This window comes from Hypomesus nipponensis, chromosome 10 (genome assembly GCF_054491055.1).
Source record: "Hypomesus nipponensis isolate SF chromosome 10, ASM5449105v1, whole genome shotgun sequence".
Classification (NCBI taxonomy): domain Eukaryota; kingdom Metazoa; phylum Chordata; class Actinopteri; order Osmeriformes; family Osmeridae; genus Hypomesus; species Hypomesus nipponensis.
In genome coordinates this window covers 3479938-3501112 of record NC_140370.1, presented here as the reverse complement: position 1 = coordinate 3501112, position 21175 = coordinate 3479938, and the positions used below count along the sequence as shown (strand labels likewise).

The 21175-nt window shown below is 47.7% G+C and overlaps 3 protein-coding genes across 3 annotated transcripts in view; 2 read left to right on the top strand and 1 right to left on the bottom strand.

Moving 5' to 3' along the window:
- Nucleotides 1–5237, top strand: part of LOC146270845 (solute carrier family 22 member 23-like) — a 31636-nt gene extending 26399 nt beyond the window's left edge. The window contains exon 10 of the mRNA XM_084707454.1: nt 1260–5237. Coding sequence (XP_084563580.1) covers nt 1260–2805 — 1546 coding nt within the window. The 3' untranslated portion in view covers nt 2806–5237. The remainder of the gene's footprint in view (nt 1–1259) is intronic.
- Nucleotides 5238–5805: 568 nt separating this feature from the next.
- LOC146270844 (tubulin beta-2A chain) lies at nt 5806–9887 on the top strand. Its single transcript, XM_084707146.1, has 4 exons — nt 5806–5957; nt 6409–6517; nt 7753–7863; nt 8458–9887. Exons 1-4 carry the CDS (start codon nt 5901–5903, stop codon nt 9540–9542), a joined length of 1362 nt encoding a protein of 453 aa, XP_084563272.1. The 5' UTR covers nt 5806–5900; the 3' UTR covers nt 9543–9887.
- Nucleotides 9888–12370: 2483 nt separating this feature from the next.
- LOC146270843 (desmoglein-2-like protein) lies at nt 12371–21175 on the bottom strand. The gene is made up of 14 exons (XM_084708395.1): nt 20847–21175; nt 19867–19989; nt 19169–19324; nt 18833–18974; nt 18395–18558; nt 18031–18165; nt 17725–17910; nt 17210–17493; nt 16869–17011; nt 16549–16773; nt 16095–16328; nt 15720–15853; nt 15262–15600; nt 12371–14821 (listed from the first exon to the last, which is right to left on the bottom strand). Exons 1-14 carry the CDS (start codon nt 20898–20900, stop codon nt 13688–13690), a joined length of 3453 nt encoding a protein of 1150 aa, XP_084564521.1. The 5' UTR covers nt 20901–21175; the 3' UTR covers nt 12371–13687.

Sequence of the window (21175 nt, the reverse complement as noted above, 5' to 3'; positions counted from 1 at the left end):
CCACACACTGGGACCAGACCACTAGAGCGCTCCGGGGAGGGGTGGGAGGAATGGAGAACGATAGCAGTTGCAGTTGTTAGTTTGGATGAATGGGGATTTTCACTGTGCCCTCAGGAGACGCTTACCAGGCCAGAGGACGAAGCGCTTGTTTTTCGGTTTTCAAATCCCTACGCCCACAGAAAGCAGAGCCACCATGAGATAGTTCCTGGCCGATACCGTGTCAAGTTAATACTCAACGTGAGTCATAGTGGACCTACGGGGATGGGTGGACTCTGTAGAGCATCACAGTGGCAAAGCAGATTTTGCTCGAGGACTCTGAAGGCTGTTTTTGTATATCTGTCGTGAACTCGCTGGGTCGTCTCTCGTTCCTGCCGGCGAGAGGACTCGCTCAAGGTTGAGCTGAAGAGAAGGGGGCACGAGCAGGAGACACAGCTGTGTTAGCGGCACACCCAACCCCCAGAGAGAGTGTGTGAGAACCCAGAACCCACGTCACAACACCCCCCCCCCCCCCCACCACCCCCCTCCCACTACCCCTCCCCCCCCCCGGTGAGCATACCTCTGTGATCGTGTCATGCTACATCCACACATTGTGGCGATTGTGGGTTTCTGTAAAACACACGCACACCGGGTCTGTATCGGCCCCAAGGTTACATAAGGTGCGTGGCGCACCCGCCTGTTAATAGCTACAGAGCGCCATCTGGTGGACCGAGGGGAATGGCACCCCAGAGCAGACGGGAGAGTAATAGCACTGCATGCAGAGGAAAGGGAGAGGATGCGGTTTGGTTGGATTGCAGCACTCTGCGAAACAAACAGCCGGGGATGAGTCGAGAACACACCCATGGCCTATGACGATTCGTTTGTTCGTTGGAGACGAGATGTTTCGTTATCTGTTGGATGTGGGGAGTCCAGAACGGGCTGTGTTTGGTGAAACGTGACCGAGCTGAAAATACCTGCAGGAGACATCCTGGTTGGTCGGTTTGGGTCTGTTACGCGTGTCTTGACATGGGTGCGGGCACTGTGTCGTTCCTCCTTTTTGGAGAACATTTCACGGACCATGAACAGGCCAAACACAAATGTCCAGAGATCAAAATGGAGTGTTTCCTCTGTGCCATAAGAGATGACTGACTCCTCTCTTCCTCTCCCTTCCTCTCCTATCCTCTTTTTCTCTCCTCTCCTCCTCTCCTCCTCCTCCCCCTCCTCTCTCCTTCGGTTTCCCCCCCCCCCCCCCTCTCTCTCTTTGTCCTCTCCTCCATGTGCAGGGGTGGTGGTCTGGGTCTGGTGCTGGCCAGCGCCGGCTTCGGCATCCTAACCGCGCCCATCATGGAGCTCCACAACCAGAAGGGCTACTTCCTCCACCACATCATCTTCGCCTGCTGCACCCTCATCTGCATCATCTGCATCCTGCTGCTGCCCGAGACGCGCTACCAGCCCCTCCCGGAGACGCTGGCCGACAGCGAGTTCTACACCCGCCCGCCCCTGCTGCCGCCCCGCAAGCCGGTGGAGCAGCGCCTCCTGCTGGCGCCGCAGGACGGCGGCCGGGACGACAGCCACGACACGCCGCTCCACGAGGCGGCCGCCGCCGCCATGGATTCCACCGCCTCGTCGGCCGTGGACCTGACGGCGCCCTCCGTCGTCGACGTGTCGGCGTCCCCCGCCACGGAGCTGGGGCTGCTCAAGCCGCGGCTGGCGGGCCGCAACGGACGCTCCTTCGCCCCGCCCCCGGGCACCCCCTCTGCCCCGGGTGATGGGGGGGTCATGCTGGCGAGCCAGGAGAAGCTGTTGTCCTCCACCCCTCTGCACGAGGCTCCGCCCTCTCCTACCGAGCCCCTCCTGGCCTCCGCTGAGGACTCCAGCCCCCCTCTGCTGAATCCTGTCGCCCCTTCCATTGATTCGCCCGCCGCCCTGGTCAACGACTCTGGCCCCTTCCCTGCCAAGGACTCCCCTCCCTCAACCCCTGCCATTGTCCCCCTCTCTATCTCTTCATTGGAGTCCCCTGTCACAGACCCCCCCTCAACCCCCATACTGGTATCCACCACTTCCAGCTTTGACCCCCCGCCTACCTCAACATCTCCCTCCCCAGTCCTCCATGATCTCATTCCCTCCCCAGCTAAGGACTCTCCCATCAACCCCTTACTTGAACTTGACCCGACTTCCACTTTGGACTCAACCACTTCCCCTGTACTTGAAGTCTTGCCTCCCCCTACGTTAGACTATCCCACCTCACCTGTACTTGAAACCACCCCTCCCCCCATTTTGGATGGTACCACTTCCCATGTACTTGAAACCACCCCTCCCCCCATTTTGGATTGTACCACTTCCCATGTACTCGAAAGCACCCCTCCCCCCGTATTGGACTCTTCCGCTCAACCTGTTATTGACCCTCGTCCCCCCTCCCCTTCCCGCTCCCCCACCCCTCAGGTTAACGACACTGACCCCCCTCCCACGGACATCACCGTCTCCGCAGAATCCCCTCCCCCTGTCGCCCTAGACTCCATCATCCTCACCTCACCCGACCCCGTGTCTCCATCAGTACGTGGGCCCGCATCCACCCCTGACATCCCCTCCACTCCTCCCCCCGCAGCGGACTGTACCATTCTCCCTGTCACAGACCTTGTCCTCCCCACCCCCCCGCTGGTCATAGACTCGGAAGCCCTCGCTGCAACAGACTGTCCTCCCCTGGAGGCGCCCCCCCCTGCCTTCCCCGTGGCCTGCACTGTCTCCTCCCCCATGGACTCTGGTCTCCTCCCAGTGACAGACTGTGCCATCACAGGAAACAGCATCGTGAACGGAGTGGACTCCTCATGATCCAATGTCTCAAGCCCCGTGGAGAGGACGGGAGGGGGTGGGCTTGGGCCCCACTCGGGACCCAGCTCATGTCTCTTGACCTGGGGTGGGGGGGGGGAGAGACATGTACCAACTGGCCGGCTCAGGTTTCGGACCCTTCAGATGCTCTGTAGAGAGACTGGCTCCACCTTGAGGTGAGGAGGTGGTATTTGTTGGGGGTGCCTCTTAGTTGGCTATTGCCGCTGAGGAGGACATTGTTTTGACCGAGGCTTGAAGTTAGCGGTCATGCTTTGACATTGTGGGAATCCCCTCTGCCCCACTGAATATCACCGGACGTCGCCAGCCTGGGGTTTTGGTCTGTGGAGAGTCTCGGTGTGTTGTTTTCTGAGGGTCTGTGAGCCAAAAAGCCCATGTTCACTGCTACAGTATGACATGGTTGGTTGGAGAAGTCATATCCATCTGTGCATTTGCGTAAGATGTTTGCCCAGTGTGTTGATGATGACAGCAAACCGCCTTACCTAAAAAAAAAAATATGAATGTCCTTTAAATGGCCGAATTCTAAACCAAATTGAGGCTTATTTTTATTTTGACAAAGAATGGACATATTTGCTGAACCACCTAAAAACCCAAAGTTATTTATCTTTGCAAATTATGTGTTTAGTGTCATGCGATTTATAGAAAATATCTGCCATTACTGGACAGTGGGAAATACAATAGACAAATAGCTGAACTGTAGGCAGCCCTGAGTGTTATAAAAGCATGTGTGTGTGTGAATATCAATCACACTAATCAAATTTGTTTCCAAAGGTCCAAGGACTTTACTTTGTATTGTAGGAAACTCAAAAGTGAGAAATACTGGAGTCATGTGGTCCCTCTGCTGAGCTGAACCCTGGACTGGATACAGTGTGAGGACATCAACCTTTTCCATTGGTCTAAAGGAGTGTATTCTTCTTTTTCCACCCTTTTCAATAAATCAATGCATTTTAAAAAGTTTTTGTAAAATGATGTTGTCAGTAAATCACAAACCTTCTGTTGTTGTGCTGCCGATATTGAGCTTGATCAAAAAAAGAAGAAGAACATTCTGCCTTCACATGGGGTGCCCTCATTTTTCCAGGCTGTAAAGCACAGCTTCAGTGTTTGTGTCGAGGTATTTGACACCTTATCCTTTGCTTGGAGGACAAAGCATGTGCACATTATGACATTGTCATCAAAACAACGTTTTAACCACAAGGTCAGAATGCCTTGTTTTGGAACAGACCAAGCTATTCTCCGAATTGACAAAATAATTGCATCTTCCTTCAACAATACATTTTTCATTGCCAAACTCCAATGTCCATTTTTATAAACATGGATTTTCTTTTGAAATGTAACACCTGTTTTGTTTTTGTATCAAAAGTATATGAAACTAATTCAATTTACAAAAGCTGCAGTATTGCTTTATTTGTGATTTGTTTCATTCCGAGCCTTTCCCCCCCATTTTTTTTTATTTCATGAATGTAGAATAATTACCATTAACACAAGGTACTTATTTCATCGTAATCAGTCTGGATATGACAGAGAGCTATCAGGTCTCTTGAAGAAAACCTCCGATTATTGTGTGAAAAACACATACATGACGAATGTCTTCCCTCTTGTCTGATGTCGAACAATATGATACTTACATAAGGTCTGGGGCTTTGCCAATGCTAGCTAAAGATGTGACATAAAAATGCTTTGGAGAGGAAGTTCTATGAAGGAATGGACATGTAGATAGGTCACCGTTTACAGACATATTTCTCCTGTTAAAACAATGCCATTGTACTGTAGACCAAATGTACAACAATTAAATGATGTCTTGTCATTTCAAATGTGATGGACTCCTCCATCTATAACAGTGGGATGTATGCTTTAGGATTAGGGTTGCTTAAGGGTTTACAACACAGTTGTTGTCAGCAACTTGCCACCACCCATTTTATGAAGTGATCTTGAAACTCTCGCTGGTTGACATTCAGGATAGGCAATGGCGTGCAAGATTAGTTGATGTTTGACTGACATGGATGTTACAACCTCCATATTTTCTCAGAATTTAAAGGTAATAGCATATTCAGTGCCAGCTGATAGGTTCATCTTGAGGTGTTGATAAGGGGGTGCTTATGTTAAGTAGATGAACACAGAATATATAACATTGTGATAAGACAAAGGTCTTCCTGTCAGAGTTAGGAAAACAGACAATTGTAATGTAGACTGTCATTGTTGATGGATTCATAGTTTGTGAGATACACTGGGAAACAGCCTCTGTGTATAAGAAGTGTACAATAAACTGCTTCAGTGGCCCTGGGTTGGTGGTTGAGCGGATTGAATGTAAAAACCACTGATTTGAACGTGTTTATTTTTACCATTTTTTAACATGAGTAATGCACTTGTACATAAGCCATATGTGTCGTTGTAATAAACTTCACTATTTATTGATCAAATATCTTGACGCCTCTTGTTCTTTGTGAAGTGATTTCTTCCCCATTCCACATCAGTTATAGTTTCCCATGTGCCTGCTCATCTGCATCCTAACTTTAGATCAAGGCTTATGAACTATATTATTGACTTGGCTAGCCAAATTAACTACCCTGTGTATTACTCAGAAATAAACACCAATATTTATAATACTATTAATAGAAAACGGGTCCAAACTGACCTTTATTGCATATTTATGTCCAAATGGTGCAGCAGAGACTGCGAGCAATTGGAGGGCTGGTACCTCCACAATCTGCGCGTTTGCTATCAAATTCGCAAATTAAACCATTATTTTTATTTCGGAAAAAAGCCATGAGTCACTCATAATAGGTATGTTGGTAACAAGCTGCGTTCTGTCTCGGACAGGATGATGTCACGGTGACCGATGCAGATCGGTCAAATGCTCCACTGCATCAAACCGGTGGCCTGTGATAGGCTGGCCAGGGTACTGGGATGCAGCGCAGGTGTGACGTCACCCAATCAGCATCATTTTGTGGGTGCTGGAGGCTCACCCTTAGCCCGAGGAATGTAGAAAATGCTCAGAGTAAGAAATACAGCGGTGATACAGAAGGACTCGACGACCGGTTAAGTTGAGACACAAAGCTTGCTGCTCGCGCCCACTAAGCATCATGAGGGAAATTGTTCACATCCAGGCTGGACAATGTGGAAACCAGATTGGAGCCAAGGTATGTTTATTTTTCTTCTGACGCAGCAACTGTTATGCAAAAACTTTCGAGTTTAGATTTCTTTTGATATTTCAACAAATAATTCCTGTGCTACGTACTATTTAATCAGTATCCCTGCATCTGCCTTGTTACGCAGCACCTCGATCTGCGACACGTTGTCTATAAATATAGTGTAGGCTATGTTGTTGATATTGACATCGTGTTCTGTAAATACAAGTTTGCAGGAAATGATATAACAATTCCACGCATCCCTCTGAGGGTGCGGTCCACTTGACCGGGACATGCGGCTCGTGGCCGCAGTAGTGTCACGCATCTGGCTGATGTCATTTTGTCATCAAAAGAGATGCGTCAAAGCAGTAGTCCAATCCCGCTTGGACTCTTTTCTGTGAGATACCAAGTTACGGTTTTTATCCTACCTATAACTTTGTATCAATCCATGTCCCAATAATAGTTCTGGGAGGTGATAAGTGACGAACATGGGATTGACCCGACTGGCAGTTATCAAGGTGACAGTGACCTGCAACTGGAGAGGATAAATGTGTACTACAATGAAGCATCAGGTAAATATCCATCATAATGTGTCCTGCAATGTCTGTAGGCTGTGGCCATGAATCTCTGCATGTGACCATGAACAATAGAGCTGAACCCTGCAGCAGGTTGTTGCAGTGCTCCCTGAATGATGATGTAAAAGCTACAGACCTCACTTCAACTAGCTGCTCTGTAATCTGTGCCTGACAGGGAAAACTAGGCCCCAGCTAGCCGTCTGGGGAAAATGAGGACAGCGGGGACTTGCTAAATAGAGCTCTCTCTCTCTTTCTGTCTCCCTTCCTCTTTCAATGCCAGGTTAGACAGGTATCTGCAGTGTCTGTATAATTGACCCAACCCTAAAACCCGGTGTTCGCGTTTGTCTGTTTACATTGGCCAGCCTTTTAGAAGGTCATTTGAAATCCATTGTCTGTCGGGACTATATCCGTCACCACGTGTCCACTCAGCTGGGTGGCAGAGGCAGTGGCCAGTAATGGAAGACTAGCATATGCTACAGTATGGCTAGCTAGCCATATCTTGTTTCCAGTCAATGCAGCGCTAGGCTGTGTGGATGTCTTTTATTTTACTTTTGTGCAAGGTGTAAATTGAGCTGGAGCCAATGTGATGTATGGTACCACTATTGGACACTTATAAATTAATCTTTAAATGCAGACATATTAGAAAGGTTTAATTCAGCTTGAGTAGCAGGACTTAAGAGGAGAGGTGTTTAGATAAAGAGGACAAGTCCACTGGGAGATCACATCTCGCTCGGAATGTATTCCGCACAGTTCAGCTTTTTTTTCATCCCCTTTGCCAGATCCCCCCCCCCTCCCCCTCCCCCATTCCTCGGTACCCTTCAGCAGTTCTCAGCACTGCAAGCTTTTGCTGCAGTCTGCGAATGGGAGACAGGGGAGGTGAGAGGGAGGGAGGGAGGCCCAGACAATCATTGGCAGCGTAGCATGTGCTGCAGTGTGCTCCAGCCTGGAGGTCCTGGGATCCCCTCTGGGAGGACAGCATCCCCCGGCCCACAGTGTCCCCTACAAACACACCCAGGGATTACCCAGAACATATTAGCACTTCCCAAAAGATTCCAGCCTATATGTCCCACATATGACCATGTCTTTGCCCATTTTCATCGCAGTGTTGTATGCTCTCTCTATTTGTCTGAGATGCAAAACCACACCACACCACACCCACAGGATCAGTATACCCTGCGGGTTATAACTCCTCACCCCCTTTCCCTCCCTCCTCCCTCTCCTCCCTCCAACAGGGAGCAAGTATGTGCCCCGTGCCATCCTGGTGGACCTCGAGCCTGGCACCATGGACTCTGTCCGCTCCGGGCCCTTCGGACAGCTCTTCAGACCCGACAACTTTGTCTTTGGTGAGTGCGCGGAGGTGCGGGAGAGCGATGGTGGTGTATTCTCTCGACTCAGCCTGCGGACCCATACGGGCCCTTGGTGTCAGCATTCCCTGCCACCTCCTCTGCAGCCAAAGCGAGTTTTACTCCCTCAGCAAGGCGATGCGATGTGCCATTGTGTCAGGCGCAGCACAGACAGCAAGGTGACTCAGCAAAACCCAGTCCACAGGGGGACAGTCCTGCAGCGCTGCTGGATTGAAGGATTTAAGACGGGATCAAACATACGAGGCGTCGACTAATCTATTACATGTCCAATAACACACTCGATAGTGTGCTCTTGTTTTCACTTCCAATTTTACTCTTTTTTTTTTCTCCTGAAGAATTCACAATTTATAATAGGCTTATTTGTTTTTCATCAAATCTTTTAAGAAATAAACTGCTGCCTTGGGGGAAATGTTTGTTATTGTTCATGTATTTGTTTTCATTTGCCACTAATATTTTATTTATTGCACAAACACTTTGTTCAAACAAGTCCCAACAATGATGTACTTTTGATGTTGTTATATGAAGTGCCAAGGGCGATGCATCTTTAACTGAGGGGAACGGGTGTTTTTTCAGGCCAGAGCGGAGCCGGTAACAACTGGGCCAAGGGCCACTACACGGAGGGGGCCGAGCTGGTGGACTCAGTCCTGGACGTGGTGAGGAAGGAGTCGGAAAACTGCGACTGTCTCCAGGGCTTCCAGCTCACCCACTCCCTGGGCGGTGGCACCGGGTCAGGCATGGGCACCCTGCTCATCAGCAAGATCCGCGAAGAGTACCCCGACCGCATCATGAACACCTTCAGCGTGATGCCCTCTCCCAAGGTGTCGGACACTGTGGTGGAGCCCTACAACGCCACGCTGTCCGTGCACCAGCTGGTGGAGAACACCGACGAGACCTTCAGCATCGACAACGAGGCGCTCTACGACATCTGCTTCCGCACGCTCAAGCTGACCACGCCCACCTACGGCGACCTCAACCACCTGGTCTCCGCCACCATGAGCGGGGTGACCACCTGCCTCAGATTCCCCGGCCAGCTCAACGCCGACCTCCGCAAGCTGGCCGTCAACATGGTGCCCTTCCCCCGACTGCACTTCTTCATGCCTGGCTTCGCGCCCCTCACCAGCAGGGGGAGCCAGCAGTACCGCGCCCTGTCCGTGCCCGAGCTCACCCAGCAGATGTTCGACGCCAAGAACATGATGGCGGCCTGCGACCCTCGCCACGGCCGCTACCTGACCGTGGCGGCCATCTTCCGCGGCCGCATGTCCATGAAGGAGGTGGACGAGCAGATGCTGAGCGTGCAGAACAAGAACAGCAGCTACTTCGTGGAGTGGATCCCCAACAACGTCAAGACGGCCGTGTGCGACATCCCGCCCCGCGGCCTCAAGATGTCCGCCACCTTCATCGGCAACAGCACGGCCATCCAGGAGCTGTTCAGGCGCATCTCCGAGCAGTTCACCGCCATGTTCCGCCGCAAGGCCTTCCTCCACTGGTACACGGGCGAGGGCATGGATGAGATGGAGTTCACCGAGGCCGAGAGCAACATGAACGACCTGGTGTCGGAGTACCAGCAGTACCAGGACGCCACCGCCGACGAGATGGGCGAGTACGAGGAAGACGAGGTGGAAGATGAAGAGGAGGTTCGCCACGATGTCCGTCACTGATCTGTGCCATATGGTACCAGTCTGTGCTATATCTAACCAGTCACTTGAAATCGTCAATAATTGTTGTTCAGAGATCTAGAGGTTTCCGACTATGCAGTGTGCGTGTATGAAGTTAATTATAGCTTTTAAGCTATGCCGCATCTCATGGCGGTTTGAATATGTTCTTCGAAGACCATGATCGATGTTAGAATATGACAATTATGTAATTGTTATTATACTGTAGTAATTGGTTTTCCGGTTCATGTTTTAGGCTATCAATGTTGGTGTCAGAAACTTCCAGTATGTTTTTTGTTACCTTTACCTCAAAATGCATTCTCTCTCACAAGTCAAAATTAAAATGTTCTATCCTATTCATTCTAGTCCTTGTACAATTTCATAATATACACGTATATAAGGTTACACCTTCAAAAGACACTACCAGAAATAAGCAGTTATGTCAGTTGAGCAAATACATATATATTTTCCATTGAAAGATTCAATAAAAAAACGTTTCATATTGTGCTGTTGCCTTCCCTGAGCAATGCAATGGCAGTCTCCTCATTCATTGTTTGCAGTGACAGGACAGAAGATTTCTTTTTCCAGGAGACAATGCTGTGCTGGTTACAAGCTTGTGTGTCAGATGCTGGTCAGTCTTTTAGTTCTGTGGGTTCCATTGTTGGGGCATCAAAGATCTGTTCACACAAATATAAATGATCTATCACAACATTAATTTCAGCAGTTTCAGCATGTGCTTGCAAGGATTGCCAATGCTAGTAATGCTCATTGGCCGAGGTTGTCAATGTGAGATATGTATTGTAATATTTTTTTTTTTGTTTCATGTGCAACCTACAAAAGTAGTCATATAGCAACTTCTATTGCCAAGATTTGAGAGCAGAGGTTATGGAATGTAACAATCTCCAGCTGATCTCCAGGCCTAAACTGTTGTTTGGGACGAGGGGGAGGGACAAACATCAGTCATCACGTGAAGGAAAGTGTGTGGTTACTAAAGTGGCTCACCCACACCAAACAGACACACACACACATGAAGTATAGCGCAAGTTCAGTAAGGCAAGACCTCTCCCTGCGCTCGGGCAACTTCAACAATGTTTCACTACTAACTCCACCCACTAAGAACGCTCTTTTTTCCTCTTTCCTATATCGGGCTGTCATACGGTTCGGTTTGACTGTCGATCTCGTCTATCAATTAACGCTGTCGAAGAAGCACATGATCGTGCCTTTAAATAAGATTCTCTCCCCGTGTAGTTCATCCAGGCGATCAAGTGCGCGACCCTCCACCTCCCCGTAGCCACCCAGTTCCTGTCTCCGTCTTCGACTCGTTGGTCGTCAGCTGCCGCCACCGCCACCAGTGTCTGGACTCCATAGGGGATTCTTCTCGGATTTCGGGCAGGCGCCCTCTGAGCTATGATTCCCCTCGGGGTCTAAGCTCCAAAACATTGTTGTACATTCACCATTCTGTAATAAACATCACTCTCCTCTTACCTGGTCTCTCCTGATTGAAATACACTTACACACCCTTACACAATCGGAAGCAATACCAGATGCATGAAGATGGCACTGTGTTGATTAATGGTGCTCCTGAATCTGACACGGATGGGCGGTAATTCATCCACGTCATTCTTCTCTAGAAGAGAGACTAATGTCAGACCTGTCAAACATTAGCAATGTGTCACCTGTCTGTTACATCATCTTACACATCTATATAGGACTTCTCAGTTGGTAATGTAGTCATGTCATTACTCATCTATGAGTCATATACAGTACCAGTCAAAAGTTTGGACACATTTTCCTATTGAATGTGAACTTTTGACAGGTACTGTATGTGCTCATATGCTGAGTAAGAGGTATTGTTAACTACTAACTTACTAGACGTTCCTGCATCACAATGTATTTATGAGATCAGAATGTTCCTGTAATTAGGTGTGGTTTCATCCTGTTTATCACCAAGGCACAAGGAACACATGAAAGAAGTACAAGGATAAGCTTAACTGTCAAAATCAAGTAAACTAATGACCTGAATTGGAATGAATCAAAACTCAGTCATCTAAGAGGTAACTTGGTCGTAGTCTTAACTACCAGCTGTGGAAGAAAATGGGATTTCCTGTGTACTTATTTGATTCCCTAACCAATATAACTAGTAACTTGAAACTAGTTAGTATGTTGTCATGGAAGTTTGCTATTCATAAGAGTAGATTGTGTCTATTTGTCAGGTTGAATAGCAGCTGTTCAGGGTCAGGAGAAAGTACTGTGTAAACTTGTCTTGTGACGACGACAGGGAGAGCTCCACCTATATACCTTGGAATCTCTTTCTCTGTGACTGTTCTAACACCCTTTCTGCCTGCTTGTCACCATGTTTACTTTCTTGTACGCAATAAAAGATGGTCCTCCGGCCGACAGAGCGGAGAGAGACATGATTGACACCTGAGCCTGGTGTTGTGTTGTCATATAGTGTCAAAGGTCTGGTTCTCTCTCCAAATCTGCAGATTGATAACACTTCTACAAATCCAGAACTTAACTAAACGTTGTCACTCCTTTACGAGAAGGACAAAACCCTTTCTTCATCACACCACATAGTGCTTTCACACACGTCCAGTGGATTTGCTCCTCTTGATCTTAAAAGTCTACATACGTAATTGTACGGTCTGTGCCTACAGTACGCTTGAAGTGACATCTAGTGGGGATGTTGCGGTTGAAAACTTCTACAACTAAATTCATCCTAATGATCTACTCTTGACTACTAAAACGTTCTCAGCTTGTGGTTTTGTCTCTGTTTAGGGTCTATGCCTCTCTTGTCTTCCACTGTTAATCTCATTAAAGGACACAAGGAGACATTTTCTCAAAGATGAAACATTGCACATTTATTTGGACCTATTATAGGCTTTCTAATGTGATTAATTTAAGGCCAAGCCCATCAAAACACACTAAGTGAGCACACGCCTTGCTTTTGGATTAAAAAAAGTACATACATCGAAAATACATAAGACATAAGATCTTGAAAGTGAGCATTTGCTAAACATTTGTAGCAATATAAACAATATTCATGTATATCAGTGCATAGCAGTAGCCCATCCTAAATAGATTCCCCACATAATCTTACTTTTACTCATCCAAAGTAAATATGTATACAAATGTATTACCCAATTATATTTTCCATTGTTAAAAAAGCATAAATCATTGACTTCACAAAATAGATCATAGACATATATTTACAAAAAACTATTGCTTGGTCTTTGACAGTTTAGCTCCAGTTGAATCCCATTCCATGTACAAAATGGGCTACCATTTTAATCATGTTAAGTTGGCATTAATGACATCAGTTACATGGAGATGTGTCACAGTTGAACAACATTAATCTTATGACTTTGTTTTATTAGTGCGTAAACCCTAACACATGATTATATATTTGTCATGCTTGGTACAGTGCAAACTGAAATACTGTTGCTTTTCCATGGATAAGGTTCTAATTCAAATATATATACATATATATCTATGAAAGGGGTAAACACAAGCTGGGTGAAGCAAGAGAGCTTGGGTAAATAATTCCTTTCAACTTTAGTTTTCAAAATACATTCAGGACAGGAGTTTTATCTGGGCACTAGAGGTACCACACACTGCCTGACTAACCATGCCATTTTGGTGCAGTACAATAACATCACCTCAACAGTTGTGTTTAACAATTGTTTTACATATTAAAGTGCAGGGGTTTTCAACTGGTTTCGTCCCAGGGACCAGAATTCTTACTAGAAAGTAATCCGCGGCCCACTGATGTGCCTGCGCACACGAGCGTGCCTACATGTGGGTAGATATCTTTCACGATATTCAAGAGTAATCTGGAAATGTGTTGAAATATCAAAGCGAATTAATAAAAATTTTAAAAAATCAACGTACTGATCAACATAGGCTCGTGTCGCGGACCCCCTGCAAAGCCGCCACAGACCACCAGGGGGCTGCGGACCCCCGGTTGAAAACCCCTGCTTTAGTGTCTGCATTGCCGGAAGACTAAGAGAGCAGAAAAATTATCTCTCCCTCTCTCTCTCTCTCCCTCTTTATTGCTCTCTCTGTAACTCTTTGCTCCTCTTTCCCTTTATCTTCCTCATCATTTACAATACAGCCAAAACAGACGACAAAACAACAACCAAGCGGGTGGTTTAGGCAATGGAGGTGGCTTCCCCGTTCCGCTCTGTGACAAACACTTCCTCGCGTTGAACCAGCACTCTGTGGCTGCCCTGGGAGCCCGCAGCAGCCATGAGAGCAGAGTCCTCATCTGACCCCACAGACCCAGCCTGGGAGCTGGAGCCCAGTGAAGATCCAGTCTGAGCCCTCATCTCCACATGGGGAACTCTGACCTCCAGGCTGTGCTCCCCAGCGGAACGCCCCAGGGCCATGCCTGAGGTGAGGCCGGCAGAACTGGCCCCGCTGTCAGCCACTGCTGAGCTGCTCTCAACGACACGGACATGTTTGGATCGAGTCACGCTGCCCTGTGACATGCCTGAACCCATGGCAAAATGCCCTGGCCTTACCATGGTCTGCCCCACCCTGTGTGAGAGGTGACTCCCCCCTGACAGGGTGTGGCTTCCCCCGGCCACAACACCACCGCCTCCTCCTATCACGGCCTGGCCTGTGCTGGTGAGCACTTGAGCCCCTCCACCCCCCCCCACCTGCCTCTCCACCAGCACCATGCCCTGCTGGGAGCCGTACGGCCCAGCTACCTGGACCAGCCCCTGTCCCAACCCCACCCCCACCTGGCCCCCGACCCCTGCTCCCCTCGCATCCACCAGAAGCACCTGGGGCTGGGGCTCGACCACGTACAGGGCCGGGGCGGAGGTGTAGTACATGGCGGGCTGTTGGATGAGGAGGGTCTGGTTGGGGACCCGCATGCTCTCCTGGACGTGGACCCTGGGGAGGCTGGCGGACCCCTGCTCTCTGAGCACCGTCTCCTTGATGAGGGCAGAGGAGGAGGAGGAGGCCAGTGCGGAGCTGGTGAGGGTGTTGAGGTTGGCAGACGTGTCCAGGGAGGTCTCAATGTGGGCGCCTGAGGAAGGGCTGGGTCTGGGGGGGCAAACGGACACTCCCACAGATTGTTCCGCCTCCAGGCTGGACCCTCGGCAGATCTCGGCCAGGGACCTGAACTTGTAGCCCAGGTCGTTGAGGAAGTCTAGGTCGTTTTCGTGCTCCAGGAGGCTGCAGCAGCCCACTGAGCCCGCCAGTGACCCCTGACCTTCGTAGTCGTAGGTCATCGGGGCGTCTTCCTGTTGTAAATGTTGTGCTGCGTGGTTGGCTTTCTGCAAGCAGCAAACAGCCCATGAATAAAACTGCTTCAAAAAAGTAACATACTGTCATACAGTATTGCAAATCAATACTGTCAATACTGTATTGCAAATCTCGGATGGACAGTGTTTCCTGTTCACATACATAGGCCCGAACAAAAGATTGTCTTAACTGCAAGCTTGACTTTGTTTTACTTCACTTAGAGTTTGTCTTGTTAAGTCAGGGACCAATTCATGTCTCTGACACTATGACTTCCACACCCTATATGTATATTTATTGTGGACCATGGGACCATGTACAGCTTAAAACAAAAATGTCCCCATTTGTTGCACCTTACCAGATTATAACTTTAAATTAACCCACCTCTGTAGTCCCTTGGCGGGTCAAAACCCCCAAAAAACAGCACAATAACACATTTTAGTATCTACGAATCAGGCTGATTGTTGATACTCACACTTGTGTAGTACTCCTCCAGGAAGCTGTCAGACAGGGCGATCCCACCATATAACCCTGCATCGTGCCACGAGGAGAACTGCTGCCCTCCTGCTATGGTGGCTCCGCCCACACCCATGCCCATGCCGTCCACATGGTCGTGCCTACTGACCATGTGCTGGTGGAAATCACTGTCACGGTACACGTCTGTCGTGGACATGGAGGTGAAGCCGCCTCCAGCTCCTCCGCTCACCACACCCCCCCCGAGCTCGAGCCGATGATTATCTCCGTACGTCGTCGCGTCGCCGGCATGGATGGAGCCGTGGTCCACCTCGAGAGGAACCCTGAGCAAGGGGACTTCCTGGGAAGGAAACGCATGGGCCAATGAGAGCACAGCGATATGCGTTATCAACCTATGTGTATGCGTGTCGGTGAAAGTGACGCCGTGTTGAGCCAATGGGAACGGAGGGCTCTCTGTACCTTGTCCTCTCCTTGTCCTTCCGTGTGGTATGAGATCAGGCTGGTCACCACTTTGGTGTCGCCCGGCATGGGCTTGAAGTTTCCCAGGGCCGCCACCCCTCCGCACAGGCAAAACAACAGGAAGAGGGGCAGCACTGGAAACACACGCACACATTTACTTTCATATCACTGTCCACATTTGAAACACTTCACCCACAAGCTAACCTCGAAGACGTTAAAGTAGCACAACGGGGCTCAAACGATGGCTATCGTTCATGCGCGTTGTCGTTAACACGAGAAGAGGCTGCATGACGAGACGGAGACTCTCCTTCCGCCCTTGACGTGACTATTATCAACCTGATGGAGAGTGCGAAGGGGCATGCAGGCAGGACTCACACAGGAGGAGTAGCAGTCCCAGCAGTAGCATGAGGACACCCAGAGGGCCTAACGTGACTCTTGTGTCCGTGGACTTCCCCAAACAGGCCGTGTGGGCGGCATCGCAAGTGCACACCACCACGTCGAGCCACTGGACGTCCCCACAGACCTTGCCCTGTTGGTCCGAGATCTCCAGGGCAACCCTGTAGTTCCCAGGCCACAGAGCGGCGTGGTCTCGCAGGATCGCAGTGGTGTCTGAGAAGACGCGAGGGCAAAAAAACAAGATGGACCATTAGAGCTTTGGTAAGCCAAAACGGTTTTGAACGTTGAAACTGTTGACTACTTTATTGAGCTACTTTATCATTCTTATTCTTATTATAGATTTTTTCAAATAGTTTTTGTATTCTATATCTTTTACATTTTCAACCACAACAACATTTAGTAAAATATATACTTGATGCAGACTATGACCAACCATTAAGACGCTCTATGGTCCACTTCTCCTTGTGGCCTGCCTGAATCACCCGGAAGTTAAAAGGTGCTCCGTTGGGGAAGGCGTCCCCATCCTCAGCTGTGACGTAAACCATGTTGGTCCCCTGGCACATGGTCTGAGATGGATGGCTGGTCAGGGTAGGACAGTGGTCGTTGAAGTCCTGCACCTGGATGGCAATTGTCCCTGTGGCCGTTTTGGCGTGTACTTCTGTAAACAGACAGGAACTCATTTGGTTTAGATGTGAAAGTGACAGAGCAGATGCATGATGGAGATGAGGGCATCCATGGGCCTGTCACGCTTGCCGTTAGTGATGCAGACTATCTTGGCTGTGTAGGTTCCGTTAACCACAAACTTGGACTCTCGGTCGGGCCATTTGGTTAATCTGATATCTGCCGTCTTCTCATCGATGATCAGCCAGTTGTCTAAATCGTGTAGTTTGGCATATCTGACCGAAAGAAAAATCCGAAAATATATCAGTATCTTAGCGTCCTTTCACCCACAGCACCACAGTATACAGTTCATATTTTATGTACAAACACAGTCTATAGTCACTTTCCGCCATTATGACATACATAGTATATAGACGCCTGCTTGAGATGTACCTGCAGTACAGTAAATGACATAGGATGGGAGCTTGTCCTACCTCACGTTGGTGGCAGTGAGCAGGGTGTCACTGTCAATGGCAGCGTAGGTGGTGATGATCTTGTTAAGGGAGATTGTGGTCCGGTCCTCGGAGATGGTTACCACCTTGATGGCAGGCCGGAAGCGCGGTCCCTCCAGCTGGTTGACCACGTTGATCTTGATGGAGTAGATCTTAGGTCGGTCTAAGGAGGGGCCTCCACCGATGACAGAGCCAAAGTTGTACTCTGCCTTGTTGGAGACAGTCACCCCCAGGTTCACCACCTTCAGCTCCTCATAGTCCAAAGCCTTCATTTTTATAAGGCACAGAGCAAGATAAAGGTCAGTTTAAGGTATTTAGTTTAATACATTAAGAATATTAAGCTAAATCTTGCTCTAGATTTGATTGCACGTGTGATTGACGGGACTGATGTAACTTTATTTCATCCCGACTTTAACTTTAATTTCTTGCAAGCCTGTTTTAGACTACATGGTTGCACAGTGTATGCTTTACTTAGACAAGCTAAAGCCCAACCGTACCTTAACGATAGTGATAATACCCTCATTGGTCTTGGAATCAGTGGTGATGTGGAAGTAGCCTGCTTCATTGCCAGACACAATAGTGAATACAGCCAGCCAGTTATCGGAGTACATCAAGTCCAGATCCACAGCTTTCATCCTCAGCACCACCATGCCGATGGTGTTTTCCATCACGCTCCCCTCGTACTGCAACACAAACCACGTCACCCAAGGTCCAACCCACAGCACATACTGGTTCACTCAGGGTTCATATAAGTAGGTCTGGGCTGAAAGAAGAAGTATTTGTGTTTGTTAACTGCTCCTTACAGTATCTTTCTCCAGCTTGGGTATGTTATCGTTGATGTCCAGCAACTTAATCACCACTTGTCCTGTTCCAGTCAGCCCTCCTGAGGCTCCATTCATGTCAGTACCCTTCACCGTCAAGGTAAATGTGTCTTGTGTCTGGACAATGAAAACAATATTAACTAAGCCTTCACCCAGTGGATTCCATTCAAGTATCAACACTACTCTAGGAAGAGAACTCAAGTGTCCTTGTGAGAGGGAATTTAATCTCAGCTTCATATGATTTAAGATCCTCATTTAACCCATGTGGATTGATCTGCATCGCCCCGGTCTCATTGTAATCCCAGTTTGCGTACTGTGATGATTGGTGCTGATCATGACCTCTCACCTCTCTGTCCAGACTAGTCTGGCGGACCAGGATCTCTCCAGTCTGGTGGTTCATGGAGAACATCATGGCTGAGGAGGACTGCTCCACGATGCTGAAGCTAATCTGGGTGTGCTCAGTGCCAGGTTCATCGTCATCCGTCACGTTCACTTTCATGATAACTGTGCCTGGAATAGACCGGGAAAAGACATGAGCACCACTACAGGGGTTGTAGTTCAAAAGCACATGGCAGGGAAACAGGTGGAGTCAAATGGCTGAGCGGTTAGGGAATGGGGCTAGTAATCAGTTTGCCGGTTCGATTCCAGGCCGGGCCAAATGACGTTGTGTCCCTGGGCAAGGCACTTCACCATGCTTGCCTCGGGGGGAATGTCCCTGTACTTGCTGTAAGTCTCTCTGGATAAGAGCGTCTGCTGCTCAAAAAATGAAGTGTGAACCACACACCTGCTTCGCTGTGTTCGTACACTTCTCCGATCTGCTGCATTGAAAAAATAGGTGGGCAGTCGTTCTTGTCCAGGACAACAATACGCAGGTCAATGTCCGTCTCAGCGCGTTTTCCATTGCTGTACTTAGCCATTCCGATTAACTGCAAAAGTCAGAACACGCCCGAGTCAGTTTCATCAGCACATACACGGAGACCTTACGTCTTTACACAGGCCTGTCTCTAATAATTACAGTTTAGAGTGTTCTCTGTGAGAGAAAGAAAAGGGAACAAGGAAGCTGATTTGATCTTGTATGCGTTAGTTTTTAGAAGATATGGGTTGTGTGGGTGAGGATTACAGTGTATGAGTCCTTCTCCTCTCTGTCCAGTATGCCATGGATTCGGACCATGCCACTGTTCGGGTCGATGGAGAACAAGCCCACCGGATCCTGATCTGCCCCCGGACCCGACAGGGAGTAGGACACCGTTGACTCATACTCCTTATCTGATTGAATCTAGAACAGAGACGCTTATCAGTAATCATGTTCAAGTTTTTATATATTTAGAGGTCATAGGAACAATACGTGAATAAACATATGGATCAATACTAATAAATAAACAAATAAGAAATGTTACTATTTAGTTCTCCAGAACAGTGAATCCACTGTAGGGATCATGAACTATGCATGGGAACTTTGTTTATACATAAGGATAACATAAGATAACATTAAATCACAATAAAATCAAAACTGATATTACGGAAGAATTTGTGGCCCTTTTATTTTATTTTGCTGGTCTGAAAGATTTATGCAAGAAAACACTCATCATCAAAACACGATCAATGAAAGGAGGAATTAGGAAGACGAGGAAGATCTACAATATGGAATTTACTGGTTCATTCTCAACCATCTACTGAAGCAACCAAAGGTTGGTACAAATGTATTCAAACTAAATATAACTCATATTAATCAGTGTCAACATGGGTACAATATGAGCTGCAACAGTGCCCGATCCCACACCCACCCACAATGATGCTGTGTCCCTGTTAAGATCATACCTTAGCAATGTACTGCAGGCCTCGGTAATCCTCATTCTCATATAGTTTACGAGGAGCAATGATCCACTCTCTCTTCTGTCTTCTCAGTTTCTGACCGTCACCATCTGCTACCACCTGTAAAAACTAGCAAGAAAATAGTCATTCAGCAGGCTGGGATCCATCATCATCAAAGTGTTTTATTCAAAAAATTGTAAAGACACGTCTATCTCTTGGGAAAAAAGAATCATTGAATGACGACTCATGCTGATAGAGAAACACTTTCAATATGTTGAGCAAAATGGTTTAAGACGACATTACACAAAATCTTGGATTGGTGGATGTTTCTTGGATGGTTGGATAGCCTTATGGTAGATAAAAACGTTTGGGATATTTGTAGATACAAACATTATCACCACTATAGTGTACTTTCATGCGGTATTGCAGTTGTCATTGCCCGATAACATTCATTCCTTTAGCGCAGCCTTATTTTAGGCTATATACTCAGAACCTAAGATATCCGATTATAATCTATTTTAGCTTCGTCATTTGCTTTAAAGTTCCCTATGATTTTAAGGAAATGCTATGTCTTGAACCGTTTGACAGGATTACTTTGTTGTTACAAAAGTTCCTACCAGTAGCCTAACCTACACACAGTTTTCAATTGCGTTTCTCAAAAACGTTGTATTCAACATATGTTACAATTACTCCTTTGATTTAGCTTTTTTGGACATAGGGTAGGCCTACGCCTTTATAGGCAACATCATAGACATTGGAAAGCAGTAAATAAACCCAAACCCAAAGGTCTAACGCTAATACAAATCTTCAAACATCTATGATGAGTAGGCTTTTCATACCGACTAATCCGTTATAATTAGATCCATCAGAGACACCACCCATCTAGCGTTCATTAGAAATTACATTACATTATACCAATGTCCCGTTACACGATAATTAACGCCTGCACTTTTCCGATTCGGACAGAAAGTCTTATTCGTACTTACAGTTAGCATGAACGGTAACCATAAAATAACGCTGGATTTTGAAAGTCGGACCATTGTAGGTGGACAAATGTGTGGGAAATGTGTTTCCCTTCCCGAGGTAAATTCCGTATCGTGAGCCTCAACTCGGTTATTTCAGACTTTGGCCTCTTGCACCGTGTCGAAACTTTCTCAAATACTATTGAGGCAGAGAATAGGCGGTGCCTTCCTTGATACTCTTCTCAAAGCCATAGGTTGATACCGGGAATGCGAAGCTCTTCATCTCAACATTGGTGCAAATTGAATAGTTTGTGCATGTTCTTTTGACAAATTTGATAACTATTCTTGTGAAT

Excerpts from the sequence above, each read along its gene's own strand:
- LOC146270843 (XM_084708395.1), bottom strand. The coding sequence starts at position 20,900 with ATGGTCCGACTTTCAAAATCCAGCGTTATTTTATGGTTACCGTTCATG. Across the intron at positions 18,975-19,168 it reads AGGAGAAGGACTCATACACT|TTAATCGGAATGGCTAAGTA; the intron begins GTAATCCTCACC and ends TGACTTTTGCAG. Across the intron at positions 16,329-16,548 it reads GACCATAGAGCGTCTTAATG|ACACCACTGCGATCCTGCGA; the intron begins GTTGGTCATAGT and ends GCGTCTTCTCAG.
- LOC146270844 (XM_084707146.1), top strand. The coding sequence starts at position 5,901 with ATGAGGGAAATTGTTCACATCCAGGCTGGACAATGTGGAAACCAGATT. Across the intron at positions 6,518-7,752 it reads GTACTACAATGAAGCATCAG|GGAGCAAGTATGTGCCCCGT; the intron begins GTAAATATCCAT and ends TCCCTCCAACAG. Across the intron at positions 7,864-8,457 it reads ACCCGACAACTTTGTCTTTG|GCCAGAGCGGAGCCGGTAAC; the intron begins GTGAGTGCGCGG and ends GTGTTTTTTCAG.